General features: G+C 51.6%; 3 protein-coding genes across 6 annotated transcripts; 2 read left to right on the top strand and 1 right to left on the bottom strand.

Annotated features, from left to right (window-relative positions):
- Positions 1-2,883: 2,883 nt before the first annotated feature.
- Positions 2,884-7,178, top strand: BCKDK (branched chain keto acid dehydrogenase kinase). Of its 2 annotated transcripts, XM_058710517.1 has the most exons (12): positions 2,884-3,014; positions 3,593-3,976; positions 4,099-4,167; positions 4,259-4,369; positions 4,685-4,732; positions 4,813-4,932; positions 5,014-5,112; positions 5,305-5,378; positions 5,697-5,825; positions 5,917-6,006; positions 6,472-6,630; positions 6,721-7,178. In XM_058710517.1, the coding sequence occupies exons 2-12, from the start codon at positions 3,782-3,784 to the stop codon at positions 6,863-6,865; spliced, it is 1,239 nt and encodes a 412-aa protein (XP_058566500.1). In that variant the 5' UTR covers positions 2,884-3,014; positions 3,593-3,781; the 3' UTR covers positions 6,866-7,178. The 2 variants fall into 2 exon arrangements, with proteins under 2 accessions (XP_058566500.1, XP_058566501.1); XM_058710518.1 differs by lacking the exon at positions 6,472-6,630.
- Positions 7,179-10,117: 2,939 nt separating this feature from the next.
- Positions 10,118-21,260, top strand: KAT8 (lysine acetyltransferase 8). 3 transcript variants are annotated; one of them, XM_058710055.1, is made up of 11 exons: positions 10,121-10,358; positions 11,693-11,767; positions 11,846-12,021; positions 16,731-16,784; positions 16,885-17,049; positions 17,902-17,991; positions 19,956-20,096; positions 20,194-20,287; positions 20,383-20,533; positions 20,681-20,835; positions 21,090-21,260. In XM_058710055.1, the coding sequence occupies exons 1-11, from the start codon at positions 10,148-10,150 to the stop codon at positions 21,152-21,154; spliced, it is 1,377 nt and encodes a 458-aa protein (XP_058566038.1). In that variant the 5' UTR covers positions 10,121-10,147; the 3' UTR covers positions 21,155-21,260. The 3 variants fall into 3 exon arrangements, with proteins under 3 accessions (XP_058566039.1, XP_058566040.1, XP_058566038.1); XM_058710056.1 differs by lacking the exon at positions 21,090-21,260 and having other exon boundaries at positions 10,118-10,358; positions 20,632-20,835; XM_058710057.1 differs by lacking the exon at positions 21,090-21,260 and having other exon boundaries at positions 10,118-10,358; positions 20,628-20,823.
- A 73-nt stretch (positions 21,261-21,333) lies between these two features.
- PRSS8 (serine protease 8) lies at positions 21,334-25,488 on the bottom strand. Its single transcript, XM_058710058.1, has 5 exons — positions 25,110-25,488; positions 23,212-23,374; positions 22,679-22,950; positions 22,426-22,592; positions 21,334-22,302 (listed from the first exon to the last, which is right to left on the bottom strand). Exons 1-5 carry the CDS (start codon positions 25,192-25,194, stop codon positions 21,994-21,996), a joined length of 996 nt encoding a protein of 331 aa, XP_058566041.1. The 5' UTR covers positions 25,195-25,488; the 3' UTR covers positions 21,334-21,993.
- Between the last annotated feature and the right edge of the window lie 626 nt (positions 25,489-26,114).

Raw genomic sequence — 26,114 nt, 5'->3', positions numbered from 1 at the left:
CCTGTTCCTTCTCTGGAGTTTCCCATTTTAAATATGGCCCCTCCATCCACCTAAGCCACTCCTCTTGGACTACTTTCTCAATCCCTGTAATCTATGCAGACCACTACCCTGGTCCAAGCTGCCATCACCTCCCACCTAGATAAATACAGTAGTCTCCTCACTTGTCTCCCAGGAATACTTGTCCAGCATCCACAGATTGATTCTCCACACTGCAATCAAACTGATCCATTTAAAAAATAATGAGGTAGGGCACCTGGCTGGCTCAGTTGGTAGAACATGTGACTCTTGATCTCAGGGTTGTGAGTTCAAGCCCAGCATTTGGCCTGGAGTTTATTTAAAAAAAAAAAAAAAAAAAAAGATGATGTAGTTCTGTCACTTTCTGCCTTTAAGTAGTGTCCCATTTCAATAGCTCAGAAGATAAAGCCCCAAATCTCCTTCATTTATTTAACAAATGTTTATTGAGCACATGTTATGTGCCAGGGGATTGTGTTAGGAGCTTGGGATAAATTAGGAAACCAGACAAATAGTCATGCTCTGGTCTTACATTGTAGAAGAGGAGGAAAAAAGTGAGAAGTTAATATCATCCATACATAAAATATATAGTGTGTTGTTAGTGATAAGTGCTACAAATAAAAGGTAGAGCAGAGTGAGGGGAATGGAGGTGACTGCAGTTTTGAACAGGATGGTCAGGGTGGGCTTCATTCAGTTAACATTTGGGCAGAAGCTTGAAGAAGGTGAGGGAGTAAGCTATGTGGATATATAGGGGAAGGGTGTTCCAGGTAGAGAGAAAGCCAGTGAGAGGTTCTGAGGTGGAATGTTACTGGTATGTTTAGGGAGCAACAGGGAGGCCAGAGAGGCTGCAGCCAGTGCATGTGGGAGGAAAGGACAGAGAGGAAAGAGGGGAATATGTATTTTAATCTTTCTGTAAAATGAGAATAACAATAGTACCTGCCTCAGAGGGCTGTTACGAAGATGAAATTAATACACATAAGGCTCATAGAAGAGTGCCTGGGCAACGGTGAGCTCTGTATTATGAAACTCTAGAGTGTATTTCCAGTTTCCGCCGCCGGGTGGCAGCAACGAGTTAAGGCCGAAGGCTGGTCTAGCGCTCAGGGTTAAAAGGGGTGAAGCCCTGCCCAGACGCCACCGGCATCTGTGCTCCGGTGCACGCCGCGGCCGCGTTGAGCGCCGAGTTCTGGCACACTGCAAGCACTCTGAGTCCTCTGCTTCTCTGCGCGTGCTGTTCCCCACCCCCCACCCCCCAACCCTCCACTCTACCCCACCCTCGACCGAACCACCCTTCCTTCTTCCTTCTTCCACCAGCCCAAGCCGTGCCTGCCTCCGGAGCTGAGTGGCCTTCTGGCCCCACTCCAGGATATTGCCACGATGCTGGGAAAGAAAGGATGGGAATGGTGTGGGGATGAGGGGGGACATAGGAAATCCACAGACTCAGGGAACCTTATCCTCATGGTTATGCCCACCTTTCCCCAATTCCTCAGGCAGGTCAGCCACAGTGAAGGGTCCCACCTCTGCTGAAGTTTAAAGACAGACTTTGGGCTCCAAAGATGTTGCCTGCTTCACTTAACCCATATTAATTTAAAAATTTAAAAAAGGGGCTCCTGGGTGGCTCAGTCGATTGAGCATCCGACTTTGGCTCAGGTCATGATCTCACGGTTCATGAGTTCCAACCCCGCATTGAGCTTTCTGTTGTCAGCACAGAGCCTGCTTCAGATCCTCTGTCTTGCTCTCTGCCCCTCTCCCACTCTCTCTCAAAAATAAATATTAATTTTTAAAAAATATTTAGAAAATACATAACCACGGTAAAGAAAAATCCAATCAGTACAAATCCAAGTACACACAAACACACACATGCTGAAAAGTCTCTCCCCAATCATCTCCTGCTTGAAAAAAGTAATTATTTTTTCACTGTCTTTCTGCATTTGGTTTCACTGACTCCCACTCTCCCAATCACTACTGCCAGAGGGTTCTGTCTAATGAGGAGATTGAATTAAAACCCTCAGTGACTTCTTAGTACCTCAGGACAAATGCAGACTCCTTGCCCTTCATGATCTTGTTCTGGTCACCCCCTTGGACCCTTCTCCTTCCTAGCCTCCACATGGCTGCAGGTATATCCGCAGATTGTCCAGGCTATTCTCTGTCCTGCCATACCCTTCCCACTCCAGCTTAGGCTCCTGAGTCCTATTCATGTTGCACCTGTACCAGTGTCCCAGACCCTATTTAACGCTTCCATCCTGTGCAGCCCTAATCAGGATTAATGACACTGAAACTGTCTTTCTCTTTGGGGCAAGGAAGGGTCTACTTATTTGATTCAATACCCAAGCCCCTCTTCTGGCACAGAAAAGTTACCCAATCAGTGTGGCAGGTATGAATGAATAATAGTAACATACCTACCACATAGTGCTAATCCCACACCTGGCACTGTTCTAGGCAATTTACATATATAAACTCACATATCCACACGACAACCCCAAGGTTGATACATCCTCGTTATACCAACATGGAAACTAGACCATTGAGCAGTTCAAGTAAGTTGTCCCAGCTAGTAAGTGCTGGGCTGGGGTTTGAACCAGCAGTTTGATTTTCCATAAATGAGTCAAGAGATGGAAGGAGAAGGTTGGGACAGCAGGGAAAGAACCCAGGTAGAATTTGGTCTGTGTGCTTTGCATCTAAGGATCTTCCCGCCCTCTCCCATTTCACTCCCAGAAACCCCATTTTATAAAGCAGGAAAGAGAGACCCAGGGCGACCAAAAATAACTCCGAGAGACCTGTGGAGGGAGCCGTGGAATTTATTTGGGGGTCCAGGAGCACGGGTGTAGCCGGTATGGGCTGGCTCCAAACTACAACTCCCAGGAGGCACCGGGCCCCCAAAGCCCACGCGACGTCACAGCGGCAGAGGGCGCAGGCGGCTCGGCTAGCCCGGCCGGTGGACTGTTGGGCCGTTTCGCTCGGACCTCGGCCCTGGCCCTGGCCCTGGCCCTGGCCCTGGCACCGCGGTAAGTGGAGCAACCCGCGCCAACCCTGCCTGCAGGGGCTTGGCGGCGCGCGCTCGTAGCCTCCGCCATTGAGCTGGGCTGTGGAGTGCGCGTGGACCGGGATGGCATCTACCATACAGGGGGGATACGGGCCGAACCAAGTGACCCTGCGGAGGGGAAACCCAGACGGCGACTCCCAGGCCGCTACTTTGGGGCAGTTGGGGGGACCATACTGTGTGCCACACATACGCAGACCACACTCGAGGAGTCCAGGTCTGAAGACGCTCAGTCTGAAGACGCTCAGTAGGGGTCAACCCCGCCCCCTGAACGGGGGTCCCCAGGACCATAGGGAGCGGGGCGTTGTTTTCGGGCTGGACGAGTCTGAGGGTCTCCAATCCTCCAAACACCAGATGGAGCCTCAAGTTGAAGAATTGCCTCGGAAAACAAGGTTTACAGGCTCGGCCTGTATGTGTTTGGGAGGTGGTTGAATGGGTGGGCAGAGATTGCCCAGGTCTGATGATACCAGTGCCCACGTGGAGAGATGGTGCCGGTTGTCTGGATTAGGATCTTTACAACTACCCCTTCCCTTTCCCTGACAGATGGGAACTGTTCCCTGGGGACTGAGCTTGTCAGCATCCTTGACCTGCTGTCGCCCCTGAAGTCAGAGAAGAGACCCTGCGGATCCACACACACCCCCTGCCCCGTTTCGGGGTCGTGTCCTTGTATCTGGTCCTCTGCCCCTAGCAGCCGCCTAGTCCGACAAAGAAACAAAGGAGCAGAGCAGAACGATGATATTGGCGTCCGTGCTGGGGAGTGGTCCCCGGAGCAGACCTCCACTCCGGCCCTTACTGGGGCCTGCACTGTCGCTCCGGGCCCGCTCCACATCAGCCACCGATACGCACCACGTGGAGATGGCACGGGAGCGCTCCAAGACTGTCACCTCCTTTTACAATCAGTCGGCCATCGATGTGGCAGCGGAGAAGGTGCGCAGCTGGCAAGAGGCCGGGTCCGGAGCTGGAACGGGTGTCCAGGGAAGGGGTGGAGCTAATGTGGTGGGGGTGGGGTGTTGCAGATCCAGTGCTCAAAGCCCATCTGCCTCCTCCAGCCCTCAGTCCGCCTCACTCCAACCATGATGCTCTATTCAGGCCGCTCTCAGGACGGCAGCCACCTCCTGGTAAGATTTCTGCACCCTATGTCCCTCTTGGTCCCTGGAGCTCTGGCCCAGCCACTCATGTCCTGGCCCTGACTTCCCTCTTCTTTTCTAGAAAAGTGCCCGGTATTTGCAGCAAGAGTTGCCAGTGAGGATCGCTCACCGCATCAAAGGTTTTCGTAGCCTTCCTTTTATCATTGGCTGCAACCCCACCATATTACACGTGGTAAGGTGGTCTCAGGGGGCATGGGTTTCTCCAGAGGGGACTTTAGATCATTGTGCCCACTGCCCAAGGGGCATATTGGGAGATGGGACTAGAGTGGCAGAGACTTGTCTGCCAAAAGGTTTCAGGGCCATAGAAGACTCAGATCCAAGCCTTCAGAGGCCAAAGTTGAATATTCATGGAGGCTTAAAAGGCCATGATGGGGGTTTAAACCAAGTGAATTGGGGTGGATGGCAATCCCCATGGGTAAGCATGGGTGGCTGCTCTCTACCCATTGCCCACAACATCCCTGTGAATTCCCACACCTCTTCCTTGCAGCACGAGTTGTACATCCGTGCCTTCCAGAAGCTGACAGACTTCCCTCCGGTGAGGGCTGGGCCGGGGTAAGGTGAGGGGCTGAGAGGTCAGGGCTGGAACATCCATGCTTATGACTCTGTGGCCTATAGATCAAGGACCAGGCGGATGAGGCCCGGTACTGCCAGCTGGTGCGACAGCTGCTGGACGACCACAAGGATGTGGTGACCCTCTTGGCTGAGGGCCTTCGTGAGAGCCGGAAGCACATAGAGGTTAGGGGCAGCACAGTGGGCACCCAAGCCTACTGGGGGGCCTGGGAAAGGTACAGAGTTCTGAGACTCCACTCTTTACAGGATGAGAAGCTTGTTCGCTACTTCTTGGACAAGACACTGACTTCAAGGCTTGGGATTCGTATGTTGGCCACACATCATCTGGCGCTGCATGAGGACAAGGTGGGGTGCTGGGATCTGAGACCTATCAGGTGGGGCAGAGGGGACTGAGCCAGGGGCCCCCTTGGGCTGGGGACTGGGCCAAGGGCCTGGGGAGAGGTTTGGGGCTGCTTCAGAGGTCCAAAGATTGCAAGCATTTGGTGGCCAAGGTGTGGGTCAAGGTGCTGCTTAGTGTTGACTTCTTTCTCCTGCCAGCCCGACTTTGTTGGCATCATCTGCACTCGCCTGTCGCCAAAGAAGATTATTGAAAAGTGGGTGGACTTTGCCAGGTGAGGCTAGAACAGCTAAGGGGGTGGATATCTTCCAGCCCAGAAGGCTTGGGTCTGAGCCCTTGCCTAGGGCATGGTCTAGGGCAGGCTTTCTCAAATGTGGCACAATTAACATTTTGGGTCAGATAATTCTTAGGAGGTGTCTCATGCTTGTTAGGATCTTTAGAAGGGTGCCTGGCTTTTACTTAATACAACTCCTAGCTGTGGCAAGCAAAAATGTCTCTAGAAATTGCAAAATTTCTCTAGGGGTGGTGGGGGCAGAAATTCCTCCATCTGAGAATCGCTGGTCTAGGTTTGAACCCTTGCTCCTACCTACAGACGCCTGTGTGAGCACAAGTATGGCAATGCCCCCCGCGTCCGCATCAATGGACATGTGGCTGCCCGTTTCCCCTTCATCCCTATGCCACTGGACTACATCCTGCCTGAGCTCCTCAAGAATGCCATGAGGTGGGCTGGCTGGATATGTTGGAAGGGGGCAAGACAGGAACAGGGGTGAAGCTAGGGTACCACTACCTACTGATCTTTCTTCCCTGCATAGAGCTACGATGGAGAGTCACCTAGATACTCCCTACAATGTCCCAGATGTGGTCATTACCATCGCCAACAATGATATCGATCTCGTCATCAGGTTTGCCCTGAGTGGGAGTTGAGCCGGGATATATGGGGGTTCCAGGCACTGTTTCTGACTTGCTCTATGACCTTGAGCCATACCTGCCCCGCCGTGAGACAAGATACTCTTTGTTTCTGAGAATGCCATGAGCTGGATTTGAATGGATCTGGGGTCAGCTGGTTTCCAGGGCTCTGTGCTTGTCAGCAACTGAAAGGCCTGGACTGAGGAGTCAGGAGTAACCAGTCCATGATGCTGGCTTGAGAATAAATGTAAAATCCTGTGAGAAGGTATAAGCAACCAGTGGCTCAGCAGAAGTGAGGATGGAAGGATATCACTTATGAAAAATAATGCCCGAGGGTCCAGGTGGACTACATTCCATCTTTGGGTGGAGGGGGCAGGAAGGCTGACTTAGCACTATTTGCTTGGGAGGTAGTGAGCCCCCACCAAAGCTGAGCCAAGCCCATGTTATCAACATCCTGCCAGGATTTCAGACCGGGGCGGGGGAATCGCTCACAAAGACCTGGATCGGGTTATGGACTACCACTTCACTACAGCTGAGGCCAGCACCCAGGACCCCCGGATCAGCCCCCTTTTTGGCCACCTGGACATGCACAGTGGTGGCCAGTCAGGGCCCATGCACGGGTGAGGCCCCACCTGGCCACAATGGGAGGGTGGGGGTCCCCGGGAGACTCAAGCCTCTGAAGCCTCTGTCCTGTCCCCCATCCATTCTAGCTTCGGCTTTGGGCTGCCAACCTCACGGGCCTATGCAGAGTACCTCGGTGGTTCCCTTCGGCTGCAGTCTCTGCAGGGCATTGGCACAGATGTCTACTTGCGGCTCCGTCACATCGATGGCCGAGAGGAAAGCTTCCGCATCTGACCCCACAGCCCTTGGCCTGCTTGCCTGCCTGGCCCGGGCTGCACACCCTGCCAGGACACCTTCTGGGTGAGGCAGGGTACCACCCTGCTCCACATGCTGCTGCATCTGGGGTCTTAGGGCCCCAAATATATGGAATTACATGGAGCCCGTTGCTGCCCCTCCTCTACAGAGGTCCGCTGCCTCCCTGCCTCCAGGCCTTGGAGGAGAGGAAGTGGGGACCCTTGAGGCCTCCAGCACCAGCTCCGTTATTCTTGTTCCTGGGGAACCCCTACCTTGACTGCTGTTTGTTATTAAAGTTCACATTTTGAATGCCCTCTTGGGCCCCGTGTGTGGGGAGCGCAGGTGAGCTTTGGTTTCCACCCTATTCTGGTTCCCTGGGCTCTTGGGTTTAATTAGCTCATGTCCTAGTCTCTAACTGTCCTGACAGCCTGGCAGGCTATGTATAGAATTGCCCCCAAATCTCTTGCACATTTGGTTTGGCGGGAGTTGGGATGGCTCTGGCAGTTTGTGCAAAGACCTTTCATTCATTTCACTTAACAAATGTTTCTGGGTCCCAGATAATTTTGAAGGCTCAACTTGGCCCAGCTTCAGGCCTCAGTTCTGACTCTTCCCTTCCTGGCAGTCACAGGTTCTGGAAGTGAAGGTCACCAGACTGGGCAACCTGAGCCACCTGATTCCTGAGCCTGAGTAAGGTTAAAAATACTGCCTGCCAGCTGTGCCTGCTTCTGCCAAGGAAAAGGAACACACAAGATTATACCCTGGCAGGTGCCAAGGGACAGTGGGGCATTGGTAGGGAGGGCTAAAGGAAAGGGCTCTAGAGAGCAGGTGGGACCCAGGGGAGGGGAAGACAGGCCTGAAAGTCTGCTTTGGTGGGACTAGTGATGGAGGTGGGGGATTGAGGGGAGACAGGAATTGTATCTGGAGGTCAAATGCCAGGTGGTGGAAACCACAGTGACTTACCAGACTGAAAATCCTGCTGACTGCAGTGCAGGGGGTCAGGCTGGAGTACAGCCAAGAAGCATGGGCTTTTTACTGCAGGCAGCAGTGATCCATGGACAGATTTTAAGCTAGGAAGGGATGTTTCCACTTGGATTTCGTAGACGCAGATGCTGAAAGGAGGGTTTGTGTCCATGTGATTTGTTGAGAAAGTGCTCTGGTTAGGGAGTAGGGGAAGCAGGAAAGGGAAGGGCAGGAAACCAAACAAGGATGTCATCTCAGGCAAAAGTCCAGAGCTAGTAAGTTTTGCCTTAGAATTGAGGCAAGAGAGCTAAGTTCCACAGTCATTGATGGATTCCTTTACTTGACAATCATTGGTTAATGTCTATGTTGGGAAGTAGGGGTGGGTAGGTACTTAAACATCCAAACTGAAAACTTTCCTTTTCAGCTTTTTAAGGCAACACAGCTCTATTAGTCCAAGGGATAATTTGACAAAGAGCCTCTGGCTTTTGAAAGCACATCAGTCAAAGGTAATCTGGATCTGAAGAGGCAACAAAAAGAGATTCCAGAGGATCTGGATGAAGCATCTACATAGTTCTAGAAATAACAGATTTGCACAGTAGAAGGAGGATTAGAAGGAGAATAGTGAGGAGGTTGGTGTAGTAACCTGGATCAGGGATTTATAAACCCTAGGTTAATCCTGAACTAGAAAGGAGAGCATCCCTGCAAGATGTTGGGAGAAGTCTAAAGTGAGGCACCAGAACCTTAGGTGGATAGAGTGACAATCTTGAAGATGGGGAGTGGGAGAAGGCATTACAAGTTTAATCTTGTCTTGCCTAACTTATTTCTTCATATTCTTATGCAGCCAGACACTTGGCATTAATTGCCCACCTCCAATTCTTTAATTTCCCCAAAGCCGAGTTACCAGCACTTCCCATTGCCATCACCCTCCCCACCTCCCATATGGAACTCCTATTTCTTTTCTTTTCTTTTCTTTTTAAGTTTATTTTGAGAGAGAGCGAGGGGAAGGGGCAACGAGAGGGGGGCAGAGGTCCGAAGTGGGCTCCACACCACAGCAGAGAGCCCGATTTGGGGCTCGAACTCAACAGCCATGAAATCATGACCTGAGCAGAAGTTCAAGGCTTAACCAATTGAGCCACACAGGCACCCCAAGAACTCCTGATCTGCAACCTGAGGCCCCATACACAGGCCTTGAGCATTCCACCCCAATAACCAATTTGAGCTTCTAAGCCCAATAACTAATTTATAAGTCAAAGAAAATTAAGAGAATGGCAAAAAAACATTTATTGAACACCTACCCTGCTTGGTACTGTGCGACACACTTATATACATAAGGGATACCCTTTATATAGTTATATGGGTTATACAGTTATGTATAGTTTAACCTTTACCGACCCTCTGAGAATGGACATCTTTGTACAATTTACCCAGAGTAGGATCAGAACCCGGATTCCTCACTAAGCCCAAGATGCTCTCTAATATGTCCACTGCGTCTAATTTGTCTAGGGGGCAAATTAAGCCTTTAAAAAGGGCTTAATTCTATGAGAGCAATTTACTAGCTATCCGTGGACACAGCCGTCCTGTTTCCTTCACCGTGAACAAGGACGGCAGTTTCTTCAATCTTTACAAAAGGGGTGATGGGGCTTTAGGTTGGCGGAAGTGGGCAACGCAGAAGTGGGTGTTAATTCCAAGCTCAAAGCCCTACTGCAGCCAGGGAGGCAGCTCTGGCTCCGTCCCACCGGGTAAAGTGGGGGCAGTGCCTCTGGTAATTGGCACCTCCTGGCTTCCTCAGGCACCAGGCCCTTTAAAAAGATCGGGCTGAGGGGCGCCTGGGTGGCGCAGTCGGTTAAGCGTCCGACTTCAGCCAGGTCACGATCTCGCGGTCTGTGAGTTCGAGCCCCGCGACAGGCTCTGGGCTGATGGCTCGGAGCCTGGAGCCTGTTTCCGATTCTGTGTCTCCCTCTCTCTCTGCCCCTCCCCCGTTCATGCTCTCTGTCCCAAAAATAAATAAAAAACGTTGAAAAAAAAATTAAAAAAAAAAAAAAAAAAAAAGATCGGGCTGAGTCATCACACATCACGAAGGTCTCCTCTTTCAACTCAGGGTTCAGCCATATTTCTATACGGAAAAAAAAAAAAAATTCCAGCGCGATTGGCACACGAAAGGTCAAATTTGTCAGGGACCGCTAAAAGGCCGCACTAACCAGTGAGCTCTTGCTACGCCACAGGCCCCGCCTTCAAGGCAGCAGCTGCCTCCGCCACGCGTCGCTGACCCGGAACTAAAAGCGCTGCGCGGCGCCGGATTCCAGCGTCATTTCCACTACGACGATGGCGGCACAGGGAGCAGCTGCGGCGGTTGCGGCGGCTACTTCAGGGGTCGCGGGGGAGAGCGATCCCGGGCCCGGGGAGAATGCGGCGGTCGAGGGGACCGCCCCGTCCCCGGGCCGCGTCTCTCCCCCGACTCCAGCGCGCGGCGAGCCGGAAGTCACCGTGGAGATCGGAGAAACGTACCTGTGCCGACGACCGGATAGCACCTGGCGTGAGGGCGGGGCCCAGGGACAGGGGGCGGGGCATGAGGGCGGGTTCTCTGAGGGGCTGACGTTGTAGGGGCGGGGCTTGAGGGAAGAGCGCGGAGTTTCCGCCCCTCCCGGGCACCGCCTACAAACCCCACCAGTCTGGCTCTCCTGGAACACAAGCAGCTCCCGTTTAATTAATTGTATGTAGAGCTCCCTTTCCACTTGCTTATCCAATCTTAGACTTCATTCCCTTTTTAAAGAAAACCATCGTTCCTTGCTGGTCTCTCTGGTCTCTGCGACTTACTTTTCCATCCCTCTTCTACAACCGCCAGCAGAGGGGACCTACCAAAACACAAAATTGAGCTTCCTTTTTCCTTTTCTTGCCTTAGTTCATCTTCAGAATAAACCCCCAATTCCTTAGAAGGACGTACATCTTTGTGACCTGTGGTTTTTAGACACCCCTAGCAAAGGCCATTGCCAGACTAGACCACACTGTACTCTTTCTGAAGACCACATGCCTTTTACCACCTGTGCCCAATGCTTGAATGTCCTTGCCTTTCTTGTTCACCTAGCTAGCTCCTACTCATCCTTTAACACACCATATCCCTTGTGATGCCATTACTGACTCCCTTCAGGCAAAGTGAGTCCTCCCCTTATGAATGTACCTACAACATTTTCTTCATACCTCAGCTAGCCATAGTATATGTGACATTATGTAGTCATCGTCTGCGTCTTCCCATATCAAAGTGGGAACTTCTGGAGGGCAGGACCTCTTGTGATTCACTGCTGTGTCCTCTCTACCCAGCAATAACACAGCATAGGACCAGACACGCAGTGGTTGCCTTACTCATTTGTTGAATGGTTGGCTAGTTGTCAGGCGCTATGCTACATGCTTTAGAGGCATTAGCTCACCCTCTGAGGTGGGCACTATTAGTTCTGTTTTGTAGATGAAGAAACTGAGGCTCAACCAAAATAATTTGCACTTAAATATAGGAAGTGAGGAGCTAGAATTGTATATAAACCCAGAGCCAGCCTTCATGACTCCTCAACAAATGAGCAACTAAGTATAGTAAAACAAGCATTGCATTTGGAGCCAGACTTAAACTCAGTTAAATGTTAACTTCTTATTGTTTTTCAAATATGTGAGCCTGGGTAAGCTTCAGTTTTTCATCTGTAAAGTAAGAGTAACAGCTCCAACCTAGCCCACTTCACAGGCAACGATTGATGGAATGGCAGATGTAGACGGGTGATGTTAGCTTGTGTATGTCCCTGGAGTCTGGAAACTGCTCCTCAGTGTGAAGGATTCTTCTTGTTCCAGCCCTGCCTTTCTGATGATCCTATCCTTTTTCTTTCACAGATTCTGCTGAAGTGATTCAGTCTCGAGTGAATGATCAGGAGGGCCGAGAGGAATTCTATGTACACTATGTGGGCTGTGAGTGACTTGGGGCTTTCTGGGCTTGGGTGGGGGAGAGGGGTGGAAGTACAGCACTCTCATGGCCTATCCTCACAGTTAACCGGCGACTAGACGAATGGGTAGACAAGAACCGGCTGGCACTGACCAAAACAGTAAAAGATGCCGTGCAGAAGAACTCAGAGAAGTACCTGAGCGAGCTGGCTGAGCAGCCTGAGCGCAAGATCACTCGCAACCAAAAGCGCAAGCATGATGAGATCAACCATGTGCAGAAGGTCTGGACCCCCTCCCTTTCCCCAAGTCCCCAGGAGGCTCAGCTGCCTCTGCCAACTTCCTTGGGTCCCAGTGCCAAAACCATAGCAGCTCCTGTTTCTTTTTTTTTTTTCTTTCTTCCTTTTTTTTAATGTTTATGTATTTTGGCGGGAGAGAGAGAGGGAGACGGAGGATCCGAAGCAGGCTCTGCTTTGACAGCAGTGAGCCTGATGTGGGGCTCGAACCTCTGAGCCATGAGATCATGACCTGAGCTGAAGTCGGCTGCTTAACCGACTGAGCCACCCAGATGTTCCAGCAGTTCCCATTTCTTAAGCTCTTATAATGTGTAAGGGACTTTACTTATGTTTTGTGAGATACTCTTCACAGATAAGAAAACTGAGGCTCAGAGAGGGCAAGCACTTGGCTCCAGTCTCACAGCAAGGAAATGGCACACCTGGGACTGGAACTCAGGCCTCCTGCACCAATAGCCTCCTTTGTCTCCTATTTGCTGTGCCACCGTAGACAAAGAATTGAAGTCCGAAGAGAAGGAAGAGAACATATGACATTGGGTGCTTGCTTGCTGTTGCCAAGCACCGTGCTGAGTCCCGTATGTACATAAGGTTAATGCATCCTTCCTAACAGTTCAATGCCACAGGAATAATGGTTTCTTTTTGTAGAGGAGGAAGCAGGATCTGAGAGGTTAGGTAACATGCCCAAGGTTACACAGCTAGTAAAAGGGTGGACTGGAATTAGAATAATAATGGCAAACATTTATTGGCTTGTGAGCCAAAGTTATAGGCTAAGTGTTTTAATACATCATCTCACTGAAGTTTCACAACAGTCCTGTGAGGTAAGCATCGTTATTATCTCCAGTTTACCGGGGAGGAATAGATGGGTTTAAGAACCCAGTCGGGGGGCGCCTGGGTGGCTCAGTCGGTTGAGTGTCTGACTTCGGCTCAGGTCATGATCTCACCATTTGTGAGTTCGAGCCCCGCGTCGGGCTCTGTGCTGACAACTCAGACCCCGGAGCCCTTTTCGGCTTCTGTGTCTCCCTCGCTCTCTGCCCCTCCCCCACTCACACTCTGTATCTCTCTCTCTCAAAAATAAACATTAAAAAAAAAAAAAAAAGAACCCAGTTAGGAATTAGACTTGCCAACTAGATTGTCCTACTTCAGGGCACCAGCCCTTAATCATGACTTTGACATGTCCTAGAAACTTGGGCCACTTGTTCCGGAGTCTGGGTTCTTTTCACCCCTGCCCCTGGGGGATACTTTTCCCCCACTCCGAGTCTCAGTTTCTTTTTGTAAAATGGGGAGTGCAGATGAGTCCAGGGCTTATTGAGATTTCAAGGCACTTAGACATTCATTACTTTCAGCCAGTGAGATTTCATCCTTCTGCATGTTTGTTGTGTGCTTTGGGGCAATGTTTTTCCAACTGTGGGGTGCAGCTTTTTTTTTTTTTTTTTTTTTTTTTTTAATTTTTTTTTTTTTTTCAACGTTTTTTATTTATTTTTGGGACAGAGAGAGACAGAGCATGAACGGGGGAGGGGCAGAAAGAGAGGGAGACACAGAATCGGAAACAGGCTCCAGGCTCCGAGCCGTCAGCCCAGAGCCCGACGCGGGGCTCGAACTCACGGACCGTGAGATCGTGACCTGGCTGAAGTCGGACGCTTAACCGACTGCGCCACCCAGGCGCCCCTGTGGGGTGCAGCTTTTAGTAGATTGCCAAATTAGTTCAGTAGGTTGTGACCAGCGTTTAAATTTGAAAATTAGAGAAAGAGGGGTGCCTGGCTGGTTCAGTCGGTAGAGCATGCAACTCTTAATCTCAGGGTCATGAGTTTATGCCCCGCATTGGGTGGAGAGATTGCTTAAAAAATAAAGATAATAAAAAAATGAAAGGAAGGAATAGGATAAGATAGAAAATGTCAGCGTACGTTGTGCTTTATCAAAGGTAAGTATTATTTTTGAGAAGCACATAGAGATACACATATATGTATACACAAACAGGTCAACTGGTTTACAGTGCTAACTGCTCTTCCTGTTGGGGGTTGTGAAAAAAAATTTTGAAATCCCTGAACCAGGAAGACCTTCAAGGTCTAAGGCAGCACTGTCCAATTGATCTTCCTGTGACAAGTGGGAATGTTTAATATCTATTGTCTGATAGAGTAGCCACTGGCCACATGTGGCAATTGAGCACTTGAAATGTGTTTGGTGTGGCTAAGAATTAAATTTTATTTAAATTTAATGAATTTAGGGGCGCCTGGGTAGCTCCGTCAGTTAAGCATCTGACTTTGGCTCAGGTCATGATCTCATGGTTTGCGAGTTCGAGTCCTGTGTCAGCCTCTGTGCTGCCAGCTTAGAGCTTGGAGCCTGCTTCAGATTCTATGTCTCCGTCTCTCTCTGCCCCTCCCCTGCTCACGCTCTGTCTCTCTCTCTCTCTCTCTCTCTCTCTCTCTCTCTCTCTCTCAAAAATAAATAAACATTAAAAAAAAAATTTAAACAATGAGTTTAAACAGCCACTTGTGGCCAGTGGCTCTTCCGTTAGAGAACATAGGTCTGAGTATCTCTTAGTTCCTTGACCAGGTTGCACTAGCAAATTAAATCTCAAAAATGTACCTCAAAGCTGATGGTCAGCAGGGTGTATGACAGTAGGCCAGTGGTGATAAATTTAGAGGATGGATAATCGGGGAGTTAATGAGCCAGGTTCTTCACAGCTTAATTAACGTTGAATTCTAAATAAACTGCAGCATTTGAAAAAGTAGTGTTTTTGTATTCTTTAATGCATTTGCAGAAGAGGATTGTATTTTGTGAGAGCTGGGAAGTGGGTTTTTAAAGACGCATATGAGGAAAATCTTTCTTCCCTCATCTTTGCAGGGGTTAGGCTCAGGGTTGGACAAACGAGGGGCCTGTGCCTGACAGTGCTGAGTACCGGTTCTGTAGCCTCACCTTTCTGTGCCTTAGTTTCCTTTTTGTGCAGTATGGATAATGAGCACTCTTGTCCCTGGTTCTTTGTGAGGACTAAATGAAGTAATGCCTATGGAGTGCTTGGCACTTGGAATAAATGGCAGCTGGCTATCCCCAAGGGCAAGTGACCTCACCTCTCCCTGCCTGTTTACTTCCCTGTAAAATAGAAATAAGAATGCTCTGTTTTAGGGTGGCTGAAAAGGTTAAATGAGGCCATACAGGCAAAGTGCTTTGTGGAAGGGGGTCTGGGTAAAATGCTGGCTCCTTTCTCCTTTCTCAACTATAGGGCAAGGCTGCTATCTCCTCTAGTGTAGGTTATGGGCCTTCTTGGATCCCCCCTTCATTGTTAGGCTGTGCTTGCTTTGCTTCTACAGAGTCTGGCTTAGGAATAGGATGTGTTGTGAGTGTGACATGACTTTTAGTCCCTGCTTTCTAAGGACTTGGAAAATAGGGGAAACCAATTGGGGGCAGTTAGAGGGGATTGTTGTTAACCACTGAATTCCCAACTTGAGAAGGAGAGGGCATATTCTGTGTCAGAAGAATCCAGTCCAGTCTCCTGGAGGGGGCAGGAAGGGTGCAAGGCCTTGAAGGACAGGAAAGAGCACAGTAAAAACAATTACCCACGATGGCTCATAAAACTGCCTCATCTCACACTCACCTGGCTTACGCTCTGTTTGAGGTTGAGTAAGCATTTTTTGGCAGAAAGAGGAGAGGAAACTGCATGTGCAAAGGCACGGAGGCCTCAAAAAGAGAGTTATCGATAATGTAGATTTGAAGGGGCTAAGACTGGAGGCTGGGAATCTGCAGGGGCTTAGGTAATTGTCCAGACTTGAGATGGTGGCAATGGCTATTTGGACTTGGGCAGAGAATTCCAGAGAGGGTTCAATTCCACAGATGTCAAGGAGGTAAAATTCACAGGACTCGGCTGTAAATTGAATGCCAGCTTCCTGAGAGAAGGAGTCTTAAAAGCAGACCAGGGGCACCTGGGTGTCTCAGTTGGTTAAGCATCCGACTCTTGATTTCAGCTCAGGTCATGATCTCATGGTTTGTGAGTTCAAGCCCCGCATCAGACTCTGAGCTGGCAGTGTGGAACCTGCTTGGGATTCTCTCTGCCCCTTCCCCGATTGCCTCTCTCTCTCTCTCTCTCTCTCTCAAATAAATAAAAGCACTTAAAAAAAAGAGCAGACTTGCTATTGGTCTTGGACAGTTGGACTGAGGGGATGTGCCCAGTGAGATGGGGACCCCAGGAGGACGAATAGGTTTGTTGGGAGCACAGGTTTAATTCCTTTCTAGACACCTAGGCACCTATGGGAGTGACCCATGGGGCAGGCAGCTCCCTGGATCTGGTGCTCAGGAAAGAGGTCCAGTCACACCAGGGAGTCTAGTGCCAGTTCCTCCTGTTTGCACAGAAGACAAGATCCATTACTCACCTGCCTCACGACAATTTTGGCAGAGCTGGTTGATCCCATTGTATAGCTGAAGGTTTTAGCCCAAGGAGACTGGAACCAGGCCTGATCCTAGCCATGTTCATCTGGCAAAAGGTCTAAACTCGGGCATCAGGGATGTGTGGGTGGGCGGGGAAAGTGAGAGAGAAGCTTGGCCCACCCGGCTTCAAAACCAGATAAAACAAGTCAGCTGTTCATGTGGTTGTTGTCATTCGGAGAATGAGGTCTGGAAGACGGGAAGGAAGCACTGGGTTCTGGTTCAGGGGAGGGACGGCTTAACCTCCACTTCTGTTCACCTCTGTCCACTGCTCTGTCCTTGCCCAGACCTATGCGGAGATGGACCCCACGACAGCAGCCTTGGAGAAGGAACATGAGGCGGTAAGCAGGGGCAGGGCTCCTGCCTGCGGGTACCCCCTCTCCCAGCTTTCCTTGCTCTGACTGAGCCATCCACTGCCCTCCACTCCCACGTTACCCACAGATCACCAAGGTGAAGTATGTGGACAAGATCCACATCGGGAACTACGAAATCGATGCCTGGTACTTCTCACCGTTCCCCGAGGACTATGGGAAACAGCCCAAGCTGTGGCTCTGCGAGTACTGCCTTAAGTACATGAAATTCGAGAAGAGCTACCGCTTCCACTTGGTGAGACTGGGCCAGCCGGGTCTGGTGAGAGAGGCAGGCGTGGAGACGAGGGCTGCTGAGGCTGCAGCGATAGGGAAGAGAGACAGGTCCAGAGGAGTCGAGTACAAGGAAGAGCTGCCCGTGGGTCAAGAGACCTGGGTTCTAGGCCTGGCCTTACCTTTGCTCGAGTGACCTTGGCCAACTTGCTGCCTTTCCCCAGACCTCAGTTTCCTCTTCTGTGGAATGGGGACAGTAATCCCTGCCCTTACCACTTCTTCAGGTCAACCCAAACACCACATGTTAATCAAGGCCAGCGCAGTGCCAGGTTCCTCAGTGCAAAAGAGGAAGCGAGCATAGCCCCTGAGCAATGGGACTGTAAGGTGTGGACAGATGGGAAGCATTGGCGGGGAAGAGGGGGGAGCTATGGGGGGGGGGGGTTGGTGTGGGGGTGGGTGTTGCCGGGGGCTCGCATCACTAGTGCAGCAGGGAACACTAGGATATTTCCCAAAGGGTGTAACCTGAGGCAGATGTATGCATTTTAGCAATCGCCATTGTCATGGATAAGAGCGCTGGAGAGTCCTCCAAAGCCAGGCTGCTCTGAACTTGAAACCATCTAGCTGTATAATATTCAAGCCAGTTATTTAGCCTCTCTGTGCTTCTTCATCTATAAAATCTATAAAATAGCCTATAAAATAGGCTCTGTCTCCTCAGGGAGTTGGGAGGATTCCTTGACATAGGTGAGGTATGGAGCCCAGAGTCTGTAGATGGGGAAAGAGAAGCAGAGACCTGTTGGAAGCCACACAGGGTTGTATGGGTGTACCTAACAGAGAACCTCGGGGTCTCAAGCTTTTGTCTCCCCATCCCCACCCCCAGGGGCAGTGTCAGTGGCGGCAACCCCCAGGGAAGGAGATCTATCGCAAGAGCAACATCTCCGTGTACGAGGTGGATGGCAAAGACCACAAGGTGAGTTAGATGGCCGAAGTGCTTGCTGTGGGGAGGTAGGGAGAAGCACTGGCACCTCTTGGATGATCCTCGTTGTCACCAAAAGGATAGAAGCCAGTCTTGGGACAAGCCCCCACCGGGAAAAGGCCTGTGGGATCATGTTTAGCCTTGGTAGACACATGGCCCTGTGGTGTCAGTTTTGGGGACTGAGTTTCTGTTCTGTCCCTGAAGACTTTTCTCCTGATGGGTAGCTTAGTATTGGGCAGTTTTGACACCCAGAATAGACTGTCATGCCAGAGGGTGCTTTTAGAAGCGCTTTCTCTTTCTGCCTGAAGGAAAGGTTTCTTTCCTGGGAGGAGACTGCTTGGTGTGAGACTTTCTGCCTGAGACCAGTGTGGCTCTGACAGCTGAGTTCCTGGTTTCTAGCAGAAAGACTTCAGTGGGGGAGGGTGGGGCCTTTAGGGTCTGCTTTGCTGCAATTGAGAACCTGGCCTTTACCTGGTCAGTCTGGGAAGGTCTCACTAAGTGTCCCTGTTCCCATGGAAGGGCAGTAGAGTGTGAGGAAGAGAGGGCAGGCTTCTGAGTGGCTCCTGCTTCAAATTGTCCTGTCATTTAGTAGCTGACCTTGGACAAGTTACTTAACGTTGTTTGTTCCTGTTTCCTCATCTATAAGATAAGAGTCATGATAATGTTTACCTAATAGGGTTGTTGGTGGAACAGATGAGACAGCAATGGCAAGTAGTTAACACTGTGCCTGGCATCAAGTAGGTGCTTAGTAAACATGGGCCTTTGTTACTATTGGTGACCTCTTGGGCTCAGTCAGCCTTGTGATAAATAGCTTGGGGAATATTAGCCCTTAACCTGGCCTGAGTCCCCTGCTTTGCCTGAGCATGAACAGGGGGAGTGGCACAAAGGGCTCCAGCAGGAGGTGTGGATGTTCTTTCTAGCTCTACCCTTGGTTAACTTTGAAGCCTCAGGCAAGCACTGCCCCTTCCCAGAGCCTCAGTTTCTTCCTAAGCAAAGTGCACTAGCAATGCTGGGCTTCACAATTGTTGGGTCAAATAAGACTGGGTGTAAAAGGTGTCCTAAATCAGTGGGCCTCTTGATCTGTGCCATGAAGCCACCCTCACGGTCTCATTGTCCCTTCCGATGTCGGTCTCTAGCCTGAGTGGGTATCTGGGCCTCAGCAGAGTGTGGCCAAGTGGGCAGACAGCTCAGGCTTTGGAGTGAGGCTCAAAGCTCACCCATTCAGCAAACATTTACCAAGCACGAGGCTAAGCATGAAGCTTGGTGCTTGCTCTGAACAAGACAGAACTCATATACCAGTTTGAATCCTGCTGTAGCACTCAGCAGCTGTGGGACCTCATGCCAGCCATAGCTCCTCTGAGCCTCAGTTTCCCAGTCTGAAACATAAGATTTAATGTCCCTGAAGATTGAACTCCTATTTAGCACTTAGAAGTGGTAACTGAGGGGTGCCTGGGTGGGTCAATCGGCTAGACTTTCAGCTCTGATTTCAGGATTATGAGTTCAAGCCCTGCTTTGGGGTCCAAAGCTGGGCATGGAACCTATTTAAAAAAAAAAAAAAAAAAAAAAGGTAACTGAATGGGGCACTTGGCTGGCTATTGGTGGAGCACGTGACTCTTGATCTCAGGGTTGTGAGTTTGAGCCTTATGTTGGGTGTAGAGATTACTTAAAAATAAAATCTTTGGAAGAAAAAAAAGGAAAGAAAAAAACAAAAAAAGAAGTGGTAACAGATTAATCTAGCTCTCTGGTTTTCAGTTTCCCTGTCCATCAGAAAATGACGGTAAGACTCCTTCCAATTCTAAATATTGTGAGGAGCCTGCTTCTCACTGGCCTGGCACTGGCTGCTCTCTAATGCCCGGCCCTTGCATAGCAGGGTGGCAGCCACAGCCCAGGCCTCGGTGGACCGAGGTGGGAGCGTTGTACCTGCTCCCTGAGCCTGCTTCCACCTCCCCACTCCTCAGATTTACTGTCAGAACCTGTGTCTGCTGGCCAAGCTTTTCCTGGACCACAAGACGTTGTACTTCGACGTGGAGCCCTTCGTCTTTTACATCTTGACTGAAGTGGACAGGCAGGGGGCCCACATTGTTGGCTACTTCTCTAAGGTGCTGGGGTGGGGAGCCCGGGTTAAGGGAGGGTGGGGACTATGAACCAGAGAAGGGACTGAGCCTCCCCAGAGGTCCTGACCACACACCCCTGTAGGAGAAGGAGTCTCCAGATGGGAACAATGTGGCCTGCATCCTGACTCTGCCCCCCTACCAGCGGCGTGGCTATGGAAAATTCCTCATTGCTTTCAGTGAGTGGTTCCTGACCTGTCAAGGAAGGGGCAACTACGGTGGGGGTGCCACCGCAGGGCCGGGTCCTCAGAATCCTTCTTTCCACCACTGCCAGGTTACGAGCTCTCCAAGCTAGAGAGCACAGTAGGCTCCCCTGAGAAGCCACTGTCTGACCTGGGCAAGCTCAGCTACCGCAGCTACTGGTCTTGGGTCCTGCTGGAGATCCTGCGAGACTTCCGGGGCACACTGTCCATCAAGGATCTTAGGTGAGGGCCCTGGAACCCTTAAAGAGGAACCCTTAGAAGAATCTAAGGTTGGCCATGATCTTGTCTGTCTCCTTGTCCCCTTTTGCTGTCCCAGTCAGACCCCACAAGGGAACTCTCCCCAGCAACTACTCCAATCCCTTTCTGCAGTCAGATGACCAGCATCACCCAGAATGACATCATCAGCACCCTACAGTCCCTCAATATGGTCAAGTACTGGAAGGGCCAGCATGTGATCTGTGTCACACCCAAGCTGGTAGAAGAACACCTCAAAAGTGCTCAGTATAAGAAACCACCCATAACAGGTAGGGGGGGCGGGGGCTACCCAGGTTGTGTGTGGTAGGGGGTAGGTGTTGAGGAGCCAGAGCTACCTTTTTGCTGTCACATGATCCCAAACTAGTCTGACCAGCTCCCAGGACTGAAGCCTGGGGCAGGCTAGTCATTCCCAGGCTTCCCTGCCCCCTTCCCAGGACTCAGTCTGCCCTTGTTCTCACCTAGAGGTGATACCTGGCCTGGGCCCAGAGGCCCAGCCCTGCCTCTCATGTCTGTCTCCCCACAGTGGACTCTGTCTGTCTCAAGTGGGCCCCCCCCAAGCACAAGCAAGTGAAACTCTCCAAGAAGTGAATGGCCTGTGCCCCTGCTGCTGGACCTTTATCTCCTTGTCCCCTAGCCTGTAAATATGTACAGACCTGTTTCGTCATTTTTTAAAATAAAGTAAGTTCTGCCAGTGGTTCTGGACTTTGGAGGTGGGAGGGAGAGGTTAAGAGCTGATGTTCTTTGTTGCACGCCACACACAGAGCCAATTGTGCTCAAAACATTTTACTCCTTGTTCTTTCTACCCCTCACCCCAGATCCAAGCCCAAGCCCAGTTCCGGTGGGGGCTCAGTCCTCCGGAGTCTAGGAGTTGAGGTTCGAGGAGGGCATGGCAGCCAATGGGGCAAGATTGGGGCCTTTTCTGTTCTTGAAAACATGCTGCCCAGAGGCAGTCCCCGCTCAGAATACAGGAAGAAGGTGAAGTGATGGGGCTCATCAGGCAGAACTGGTAGGGTGCTAGAGCCAGTCCTTTAGCAGCAATTAGCTGGGCAGGTACCCAGTTTTCTAGAAACAGGGTGGGGAGCCTTGGCTCATTTTCATAGCTAAGGGTCCTTGGGGGCTCCATAGGAGCCCAGTGAGTAGGGTTGTGAACAGTAGGTAGGGGTGGCTAGAGGTCCTAGCCAGTACCACAGGTAGTAAAACACCTGACTGTGGACCGTAGTTGCAAAGAACAAACCCAGAAGAGTGGGCTCAAAGGTCAGGATAGTGCCCTGGACTCCCACAGGGTTCTGGGAGGAAGGAGTGGCTTAAGCCAGTCCCAAGACCCAAAAGATGTCAGGGAAGGGCCAGGTCCATTCCTGGGCCAGGCATCTGTCCTTGGGGGCAGTGTGGAAGTCCTGGAAGCGGGGTCAGCTCTCAGGATGACTAGCTCAGCAGAGGAGGCCCAGGGTCAGGCCTAGTGGCAGCAGAAGGATGAGCCCCAATACGGCCTGGGCTGGGGCAGAGTTGAAGGCCTGGTGGTTGACACAAAGATGGCCATCGGGCTGAGACTCCTGGATTTGGGGCACCACACGAGGCTGGAGCTCTGTCACATGATAGTGAATCCAGGAGGCATAGCTGGAGGTCAGAGTGTACACGCCAGGCCTGTTGGGGGCCCCACAGGCATCGCCCCAGCTCACAATGCCTGCCAGGTACCAGAGGCCCCCCACAAGGCAGGAGAGTGGGCCCCCAGAGTCACCCTGAAGAGAAAAGTCATACAGTAACTGTCAAGACTAGGCCCCAGGCCTCCAGTCATCCACGCCAGCCCCATCCGGCCCTCATCTCCCAAGATGCACTCGTCTCACTGGAACCCCTGCATTTACCTGGCAGGCATCCTTGCCCCCCTTCACATAGCCAGCACACAGCATGTCCTGCTGGATAAAGTGGGGCTCCTCAGGTTTGGCGTCAATGTTGTACAGACAGTTACATGTCTCTCGGCTGATCAGTGGCACCTCAAGTTGCTGAAGCTGCCGGGGGGCCAGGAGGCTCACTGTAGGAGCAAAAGATGCTTACCTGGGGCCTCCTACCCTAAGTCAGGCACCCCTCCATGCCTCTAGGCATCAGCGCCCACCTCACCTGAGGGCGCAACGTGGCCCCATCCAGTGACAGTACATTGGAGGCCGTTGGGGAAGGAGGCGTTGGCTGCAGGGAGGCAGATGGGCCGGATGTAGCGGGAGAAGGTGACAGGGCTACTGAGACGGAGGAGTGCAATGTCACCCTGGGAGCCCTCCTGGTGGTAGCTGGAGTGGGAAATGACCTGTGCCACGGTGCGGACCTCGGCCTCAGGCGTGTAGGAGTCCAGCTGGTGGGCCCCAAGCTTTACCTCATAGTCTTCCTTGACGTGCTCCCTGCAGGCAGAGGGGCCAAGGCTGGGACCCAGGAGACCTCTCCTAGTTCCCTGATCCCTGTGGGCTTGTTATATCCAACCCCAGATTCTGATCCCAGACTGCATGCTAGTTTTACCCTGTGACCTGTCACCTCTGACCTTCACTGCTGACTGATCCTTTGAGACTTTATTGATACCCCTCGAGCCAACCCAAGAATCCCAACCTCTGGCCTAGACTGATCCACCTTTGACTTCCCCGCCATGCCCACCACCCAGCTGGTACCTTGGGAAGCAGTGAGCAGCTGAGAGCACCCACTGCTCAGACACGAGAGAACCACCACACGCGTGGGTGCCATCGTAGGTGATGCTGACCTGCCAGGGCCACTGGCCAGCGGCTGCACTGCTACCACCTGTGATGCGTGCTTGGGAGGCCACGCCGCAGAAGGCTGCCCAGGGAGGAAGGGGAGGGGGTCAGGTCCTTCTGGGGCCCCCATACCAGGTCCTCAGCCCTGCCGTTCCCCATATAGCCCAGACAATCTGGTTTGGAGCTTGGGAAGTGAGTTCGCAGGAGCCAGCCACCCCTTTGTCCTTGCCCCACTGCTCACTGGGCATGGTTAGTTCTGCCCCTTACCACCCTCATTACCTAACCCAAGTTTCATGCGCCTTCCTTTCTCTCAGATCCTCCTACCTTCCATTCAGTCCGCTCCTTACAAGTCAGAAGATCTTTATAAACCACAAATCTGATCAGGTCATACCTCAGCTTAAATCCTCCCCAGGCTCCACATTGCCCTTAACATACATTCTCTACCTTCCATGGCACTACCATTTACTCCAGCCATCCCTCTGGACATTTACACTGGGCCACACACTTGTTTGCCTCTAGACCTTTGCTTATCCAGGTCCCTCTGCCTAGAATACCTTTCTTCATCCCTACTCTGCTATGCAGACCTATTTGCCTACGGAGACCATTCAAATGTCAGGCACTCCTTAACCTGCCCTGAGCCTGCTGGCTGAGTTAGACAATGCTGGAAGCTCCCAGGGCCCATACTTTCCCCAGCACTGCCCCATCACACAGTCATGATGGTCTATGACTGTTTCAACTGCAGCAATCTGGGCATTCCCTAGTGACAGGGACTGGAGCAGATCTCCTTGTCCCCAGTGCTGAGCACAGGGCTGGACACACAGAGTGGTGGATGTGTGTTGAACAAACAACAGGGCTCCCACACTGAACATCTGGTTTCCAGGACTGCCTCACCCCCACCGAGGCTGCCGTTTGGAGCAGGACCCAGCAGCCTTTCACAAAGTCACCTTCCCCGGAGCAGGGAAAACTGCCCAGCCAAGCTCCTCCTTCTCTCCTCATAATAACTACAATAGCTACTATTTAGTGACTGTTCAAGCAATGCCAGGCTGGGAGAGGGCTTTCACTTCTATCTCCATGACTCCTCACTGGGCCCCAGGAGACAAACATAACCAACTTCCATTTTTGAGGTGAGGGGACTGGCCAAGGATACATAGCCAGTAGTATCTGGTGAAGTGGGAATTGAAAACCAGACTCCGAGTCAAGTGGTGAGCCTTAGAAGAAAGGAAACCTCTGGTTCATTTTCCTCAAAGGACCCACCTTTGGAATCAGATCTGGGTGTAAAATCTCAGCGACACCTCTTATTGGTTGTGTGCTCTTGGCTAAGTCACTTCACTCTCTACCTCAGTTTCTTTCTCCGAAGAATTAGGGCTCTAATCCCCATCTTTCAGTACTAATGGGGGGATTTACATAAGGTAATAAGAGTGGGTGAGATGGCCCTATAGAGAAGGTCAGGCACTCATGAAACACTCCATTGGAATCTGAATCCTGGTTCCCTTCCTTTTCCCCTCCCCCATGCAAGGCTCACCTTCCTCCCCATCAGCTCCTGGAGGGAGAGAGCAAGAGGAAAGGGTAAACAGGAAAGACCAGAGTTCCCAGGCCCCTTAGCACCTACCACTTCTCCAGAGGACGGTCCTCCCCACCCCCTTGACTCCCCGGAGGCCGAAGCTGAAGGGAGAGACAGAGGCCAAGATCTAGAGAGGCTGAAGCTGGGGGATTCTTGAGCCCAGGATAAGGGATGTGCCCAGAAAAAGATTGTAGCCTCAGTTTACGTGCACCACCCCTTCCCTGAGCCCCACACTCTCTGACCCACACATACTCACCAAGACCGGACCGGAATAATCCAAGTAAAAGCAGAATGGCCACAGCCTCCAGCTGTCTAAGTCCCAGGCCCGCCCTGTGGGCCATGGCCCAGAACCAGGGCCCCTGGGGAGACACCAGGCACCCAAGGGAAGGGACCTGGGGTTGGTTTCGAAGGCAAGATCCAGGTGTCGGGCCCAGTGGGAAGGGATCCTAGAATCCGCGCTGGGAAGGGGGAAGAGATGTCCAAGGCAAGAATAAGGCACAAAGGCAGACGTTGGGGTTTCCGCAGCTGCCAGTGAGGACACGTCTCCCGCTCGGTCTGGCTACGTGGAGACCTTCCAGAGTGGTGGATCCGTGGAGAAAGGCACCTACCTGCCTGCCCCTCCCCTAGCCCCGCCCTCCTCACTTAGCTCCGACAGCTTTTGTTGCCAACACAGTCCTAAGTCCTCCCAGACCCCTAGGCCCTGTGTGTGTGTGTGTGTGTGTGTGTGTGCGCGCGCGCGCGCGCGCGCGCGCGCGCGAGGAGGGACTGGAAACCCCTGACAGCTGCACTCCTTAGAGTGTGACCCAACTGCCGTTTGCCCCAGGTCTTTCAGGTCTCCCAGACCAGTTATGTCCCCCAGGGCCTGGCCCAGCCTTTGTTGTCCTGGGGCCACTGTGCTCCTCCTTTCTTCCCTCCTTCAGCCTGGTATCTGAGCTCAGGACACCTGGGTCTGCCCTGGACCTGCCGTTTCAGGCCCTTCTATACAGCCTGCGGCCTCCTCTGTGTGTGGTGAGGTGTGGTGAGTGCGACTGGCAGTGCCAATCATCTCATAAATATTTCCTGAGTGCCTACTATGTTCCAGGCACAGGAGACAAAACAGACACCATCTCTGCCTTCGCTGAGCTCACAGTGAAGTTAGAGGTAACAGCTTTGAATCAAATAATCACATAGCAATTATAGAATAATTTCAAGCTAGGCCCTCTGATAAAGAAGAACGGGTGCTCTGGGGGCCTGTTCACAGGAGCCTGACGTAGGCTGGCAT

The sequence above is a fragment of the Neofelis nebulosa genome, chromosome 18 (genome assembly GCF_028018385.1).
Source record: "Neofelis nebulosa isolate mNeoNeb1 chromosome 18, mNeoNeb1.pri, whole genome shotgun sequence".
Classification (NCBI taxonomy): Eukaryota; Metazoa; Chordata; class Mammalia; order Carnivora; family Felidae; genus Neofelis; species Neofelis nebulosa.
Note: the sequence above shows the minus strand (reverse complement) of the source record. Positions and strands in the feature narration are given on the sequence as shown.

Coding starts and splice junctions, on each gene's coding strand:
- BCKDK (XM_058710517.1), top strand. CDS start 3,782: ATGATATTGGCGTCCGTGCTGGGGAGTGGTCCCCGGAGCAGACCTCCA. Junction 3,977..4,098: donor TCGATGTGGCAGCGGAGAAG/GTGCGCAGCTGG, acceptor TGCCTCCTCCAG/CCCTCAGTCCGCCTCACTCC. Junction 6,631..6,720: donor CAGTCAGGGCCCATGCACGG/GTGAGGCCCCAC, acceptor CATCCATTCTAG/CTTCGGCTTTGGGCTGCCAA.
- PRSS8 (XM_058710058.1), bottom strand. CDS start 25,194: ATGGCCCACAGGGCGGGCCTGGGACTTAGACAGCTGGAGGCTGTGGCC. Junction 22,951..23,211: donor GCTGCTCACTGCTTCCCAAG/GTACCAGCTGGG, acceptor CTCTGCCTGCAG/GGAGCACGTCAAGGAAGACT. Junction 22,303..22,425: donor GGGGCAAGGATGCCTGCCAG/GTAAATGCAGGG, acceptor TTTTCTCTTCAG/GGTGACTCTGGGGGCCCACT.
- KAT8 (XM_058710055.1), top strand. CDS start 10,148: ATGGCGGCACAGGGAGCAGCTGCGGCGGTTGCGGCGGCTACTTCAGGG. Junction 17,050..17,901: donor AGAGCTACCGCTTCCACTTG/GTGAGACTGGGC, acceptor CCCCACCCCCAG/GGGCAGTGTCAGTGGCGGCA. Junction 20,534..20,680: donor CTGTCCATCAAGGATCTTAG/GTGAGGGCCCTG, acceptor CCCTTTCTGCAG/TCAGATGACCAGCATCACCC.